General features: G+C 37.5%; 1 protein-coding gene across 1 annotated transcript in view; it reads left to right on the forward strand.

The window, feature by feature from the left end:
• LOC124280905 (unconventional myosin-XV-like) overlaps positions 1-4,754 on the forward strand; it is a 145,460-nt gene extending 140,706 nt beyond the window's left edge. The window contains 4 exon segments of the mRNA XM_046716891.1: positions 373-422; positions 591-668; positions 1,044-1,178; positions 1,427-4,754. Coding sequence (XP_046572847.1) covers positions 373-422; positions 591-668; positions 1,044-1,178; positions 1,427-1,522 — 359 coding nt within the window. The 3' untranslated portion in view covers positions 1,523-4,754.
• Positions 4,755-6,000: the final 1,246 nt, after the last annotated feature.

The raw sequence follows: 6,000 nt of genomic DNA on the forward strand, positions 1-6,000 counted from the left end.
AGAAGCAAGCATGTATGGTTGCCTAGTTACAGTCTAGATGCCCATTCCTCCAGGTTGTGGGTTCAGAGTCCATCATACCGGTACTTGTAATCCTCTCTGCACAACACTTAGAGCTACACCAAGTCATTATCATGGTCTCCTGGATGTGTTGCTTGGTCCAGCATTATGCTGACCACTGGGAGATTACTGCAGTACTGTTAGGTGTTGTACCACCAACCTCACTCATCAATAAACACTAGAGCTGTTGAGTATTTCCTATATGTGGTTCATACTTTTGTATGCTTGTGCAATAGTTAATGACTTATGTGTTGAGCAAATACTTTGTATTGGTTTTACTTGCTAAATCTATGATGTTGATCATTTGTTTTTCAGAAATGCTCTCAAGATGGCCACTGTTTGGCTCCACTTTCTTCCTCATAAAGGTCAGTTTCTTCATCAACAACACCAATATTTTATATGTGACAATATATGTTGATGCATAATTAGTATAAGCATCATGTTAACATTTCATATGTATCTTACCATGTTAGAGATAGAAGAGACATTTTGTTCACCAGTTATTAGAATGTAAACTTTGCTTTCTATGTCAGAGTGTACCAAACGTGGCGGGAGAGTGCATGTTGGCTGTAAACAAGGTCGGCATCCAGTTCCTCAAGAGAGACTCACAGGTAATTATGCAACCATCACAATGATTACAACTGAATTTACTGGTCTCGAAATCAAATTGACATATGTATCTTCTGATTTTACATTAGCTAGCTTATGATATGCTATTCCGATGAAATGTACACTGCCCTGGTCTGAGACAGAAACAAACCGTTACCAGTCACAGCTATTTTTGGAACTAATGTAAAGGCTAGGAAGACCTTTGGCCAATGTCCAAGGAGTTGGTTGGTTTTTTAATTAATCAGTTGAACATAATCAGTGGTGCAGTAAGTGCAACATGGCTGGAAACTGCTATGCTCTACCTGCAGTGATGTGAACTAGTTGTCTCTGTGAGACTTTAATCAGTTTAGTGTTTAATGTGTGGAATTTGTTCCCAGGATGTGATACTGAACCATCCGTTCAGCGAGATCCTGTCAACACGACGGTACCGCAGCGACTACAATGTCAACTATCTGGACATGAAACTTGGTAATCTCATGGTGCAGAAGATCCTCCGCATTGAAACAGATCAGGTAAGCAGATGATGTGATAGCTCTTTGATTAAAACCCTGATAAACAAATAGGACTGAGAGATGGTTGTAGATGTGAGATTAATAAAAATCATTGTGTTTCTCTGGAATGGTGTGATGAGTAAGATGTATAAAGACTGCTATTTCAATAAAGGACTCAAGAGAAAGAACATGCTGGTGTGTCGACTTACCAAATATACTGCCACATGAATGTTGAAAGTTTATTATGTCAAAATTTCTTCCTATTCTAGGGTTCTGACATCTCAAACCTGATTGGTCAGTACATGCAAGTCATCAACCGATATCGCAAGCGGCCAGACCGTCCAAGTAATGGTGTCTATAACTGAGCACGTTAGCCAATCATATCACTTGTACATAGTCATGTGACAGAGCTCCAGAACATCATGGGATCCTCACGCCATCACAAATAGAGCAAGAATCTTCCATTGTACAGGTGGCAATATAACTACTCCATGAGATACATGCCTATATTACCTGTTGTGTAGAACTGTAGTCGTATTGTATAAGGTTCTGTCATGGAGATAGTTCCTCTAGCCTGATGAACCTACAGATGCCAAGATTCCCTCAACTTCATCATTCCAAGAAGCTAAGAGAAGTGTGTTTCAAACGGCCATGTTATTACAGTGCATATTGGTGGTGGGATTCGCATAGTGAGGTGCTACCATAGTGACACTACACTGTGATCTGCCCTGTAGTGGAGAAATATAACGAGGTCTCAAAAACACTATGGACACAGCCTTATAGCGATGCATCAAAGTAGTGCCATGGACAAAGTGTTGTAGATCATTAGTGTACACTCACTTCACTCATGCAGTTGTGTCGACAAGCACAGAGGCTGATGCCTTGTGATCAAAAGCTCTGTTTCAGGAAGTTTGACAAGAAGGACATGAAACCTGTGATTTGTTGATTGTTTCAACAACAGATGATATTAGCCAACCGGAATATGTTGGATAAGTTAAGGCACTAACGTCGTTGTGATACCTTGGTGAGCAGAAAGATTGCTCACCAGATGAGTGGTTACCCTGGAGACCGCCAGCTTGAAAGTGATTTGTATGTGTAGCTTTAACCATGTACATATTTATTTACAAACTGACCAAAACAAACATTTGTAGATTGATTTCTTCAAAACTAAGACACTTCTTGTCTGAAAGTTAATCAAAAAAGTCAAATGTATATAGTTTTCCTTTTTGCAGGTATTACAAAACAAAATCTGTATCATAGGTTGTTAGACCAGTAGAATCTGAGGGAGGCAGCCATTTTATTGAAGGATGATGCTATCGGACAGTATAATTCTATGCAATTAGTTAGTATTTGCTTCAGCTTTCATGTCTGGTACAGGCGTAAAGTATTCTGATATATTTGACTGTCGTTGTCCTTGTGCTAACTAAAGCTGTAATACTTATAAGCTTTGCCAGAGCAGACGTATAGTCATCTGGTCTGTTGTATCACAGACCGTACACCCATCTAGAGATCAGTATTTCATTTTAGCATAATATCACTTTATGGTTGTATATAGAAAGAATTGTCTTCAACATCCTGTAAGAATACTAGAGAAAAGGTACCATCATAAGTATTGCTTGTTGAGAAACTGGGTCTCACTTTGTCAAATTCCTATTTCTATGGATTTTTGCAGCAGAATATATCAAACTCTTATTTCAGGTTCTGTCATTGTACAAAGTTTCTCAGGAGAAGGACGTCAGTCATCTTACAGGATGTGTGTATATAGTCATTATTTTAGAATTTCCATTACCATTTGTTGTCATGCTGTGAACACACACCGATGTGACATGTCTAGACAAGGGAAACTGTACATTTTAACATCAAATATACTTCCGATCAAGATACAATTATTTTATCTGTATTTGGAAGGCATGGAAGATCAATTAACATAAGCACATGTATACGTCAACTGTGTAGCAGCATGTATATCAAATGTATTATGTATTGTATATAGTCAGAGACCCCTTCCCTCCAAGGAGAGAATATATTTATATTACCAACAAGCTTTCCAATGAGAGGATATTCATACTGCTGTCTGTCAAACTACAGAATTTTAACATGCAGTTTCAAAATTTATATTTGCATGTCATAGGGTTTTAAAAATGCAGGAGTAATTGTTTGTGAGCACCAAGTGCACTTACATAGCCCCCAAGACCCCACTTTTTAATGTCCATATAGTCTAGGCGTCTGTAGTTGTTTAAACAATCTACACACAGGTAGCATGTTGTCAAAACTCATGGTCAGTTGTCTTCATGACAAAAATCTTGTAATAAAACACTTGCAGTTTTTATAAATCATACAGCACTCTATTACATGTCTGTACGTATTATAAACAATGGACTGTCCAGTTGTTCGTTCATTGTGAAGATGAAGATGACCATCAGTTTGAGGCAACAGCTACTCCAGGAATTCATCCCGTCTTCCACGAACTCACCACTAAATGATGATCTGCTGTTTTACATGTTTTTATGTTGTCTGTTACGGTGTTACTGACTCTAATATTGTTGGGTTTGTTATTTACATATATTACAGACAGATAGTTTTCTGTTGAAATCAAGATTCATATTTGCAATGATATATTTCTACCTTACATAGCCAATTCATAACTTACATGTTTGTCATTTAATAAACACAATACTTAATCTTCAGTATCTGCACTCAGTGGATTTATTCTGTTTGCGATCATTTTATAAAATATCTGTTTACAAAGGTTACGGATATGGCTTATATTCTTTTATATCCCATCTGCTTACTGCTGATAGTTGCTTGTATCTACCCTGCTGATTGTACTGCCCTTGTATATAGCTTATACTCACTGGACTGATGTCACCAAGCTGTCTTGTTATGCAAAGTAGCCCTTATACACCACCAATACTTACATATTACCCTCTACATAAGATGAGAATATCATGTTACTGTTGGCATATTCTTATCGTTATTTCGTTCTCCATTTCAATGATGAGAGAAACATTTATTTCAAGTGGAGTAATTTTCTCCCTGCTTCTATTTTCGTTCATAACATTTGTATATCATATATTTGGTTCAACCAGTGATCACTGTTCTATGCAAATATCTTCATATATGACAGTACTTTCCTACTACTGTTTATTATTACACAGTTAGTCAAGAGAGTGCTTCAATATTCTGCCTATTGTTAGTTTGGAGGAAATGGCAGAAATGCCGTAATTCTGTTCAATGTATAATTTATAGTGTTTACACTGTTCATGAAGAAAACAAAATGTCAACAAAACTAGGGCACAAAAGTGGTGCAGAAAGTAGTTTTGTTCCAGTTATAGTTTATGGGATCACAACAGTAGCCTTGCATGTAATGATCAACATCTGCTATTCAGATACCCAAACACATAACTGATTGAAACAAAGAATAGTTGTGAGGTGGCTAGCATACATTTGTCTCCATATACACTGACCCTACATTTATGTGCAATCTTATGCCTGTAACTCTGTGTTGAAATATACATATTATAACCTATGTTAAAACAAATATAGGACATCATTATATATTTTTGTAAGGTATGAATAAAATTTTGTATTACATTATATATCTTCTGTGCTTTTTATGAAAGAATGTTATTGGTTTAACACCACTCTCCACAGTAATTTACCTAATGTGGGGGAAAGCTGTAAGTTATGGGTGTTTCATGGACATTTACCTGACATGATGGATCATAAGCTGACAAAGATGAGACTTGAACCCATACCTTCCAGAAATTCAATTCTGCTCTTCCAATTGCAGCACCTAAAACTTCTGGGACATCTGAAAGTCAAGTATTTCACAGGTTCAAATCCTAGTATTTGTTGATAAAATGGCTTTCCCAGTTGTTGGAACGTCCAGGCAGCTCATGCCTTCACGAATCTTACTGATTTAAAATATAACAAAATGACATATACTGATTGTGGTATCTCCTCGCCAGAGTTCAGCAAGTCTTACTGTCTTCAGTCTACAATGACTACGCCTTCTGTAGGTCATTTATAAATATTTGGTCTTTATCTGAAAACGTAATATCTTTAAAACCGGTTCCTTTGTATTCCATATGTGCTTTAGTATTTACAATTCAGTAATTCTATGTCTGTTTCGGGACTACAAATTGCAACTCTCCGGTGGAGGCAGACCCAGATAACGCACCCAGGAAGAAAGGACTTGTACATCGTGTAGCTTTATGGCGCTTGTTTATGAACTGTTTTCCATCTTCTGACATGAACCCTTTACACACATGAGATTTAATATAATATACCACCTCAAACCTAGCCTGTAACCAGTCTCGATTATCCAGTCAAACATACTCCATCCAGCGTGAAAGGCGTCATAGCTGCGAAAACTAAATCAATGGATTACTGAAAACAATGGTGACACCAGGTGTTTTCGAAAAGGGTAAGCCCTGTTCTGCCCTACCGGTGGCACCCGCCTCGTGTAAGCTATGTATGGTGGTCTAATATGTACAAGTTATGCTTTCTGCGCGAACAATTGGAAGAATATAGAGCACAGTCCAAATACTATTAACACAAAAGCGGCATAGTCGTTTTTCAAAAGCATATGACATTTCTTCTGAAAGGCCTTGAATGTTGTAACCCAGAAAAAAATAAGAGTGAGAGTCGCATGACCTTCCAAACTCCCTTAAAAGTGCATGGTCGTATGAAAAGCTAAAGCAACATTGCTCTACGTAAATGAGAATAAGGACTTGGAAAGTTGGAAGACATCCCTCTTGTAACCCACTCTTATGGTAGATCATGTCGCTCTGAATCTAAATATGAAACAGATGAGGCAGTTTCTCTGGTCTGTATTATT

The sequence above is a fragment of the Haliotis rubra genome, unplaced genomic scaffold, assembly GCF_003918875.1.
Source record: "Haliotis rubra isolate DU_JTF1 unplaced genomic scaffold, ASM391887v1 Scf276, whole genome shotgun sequence".
NCBI lineage: Eukaryota > Metazoa > Mollusca > Gastropoda > Lepetellida > Haliotidae > Haliotis > Haliotis rubra.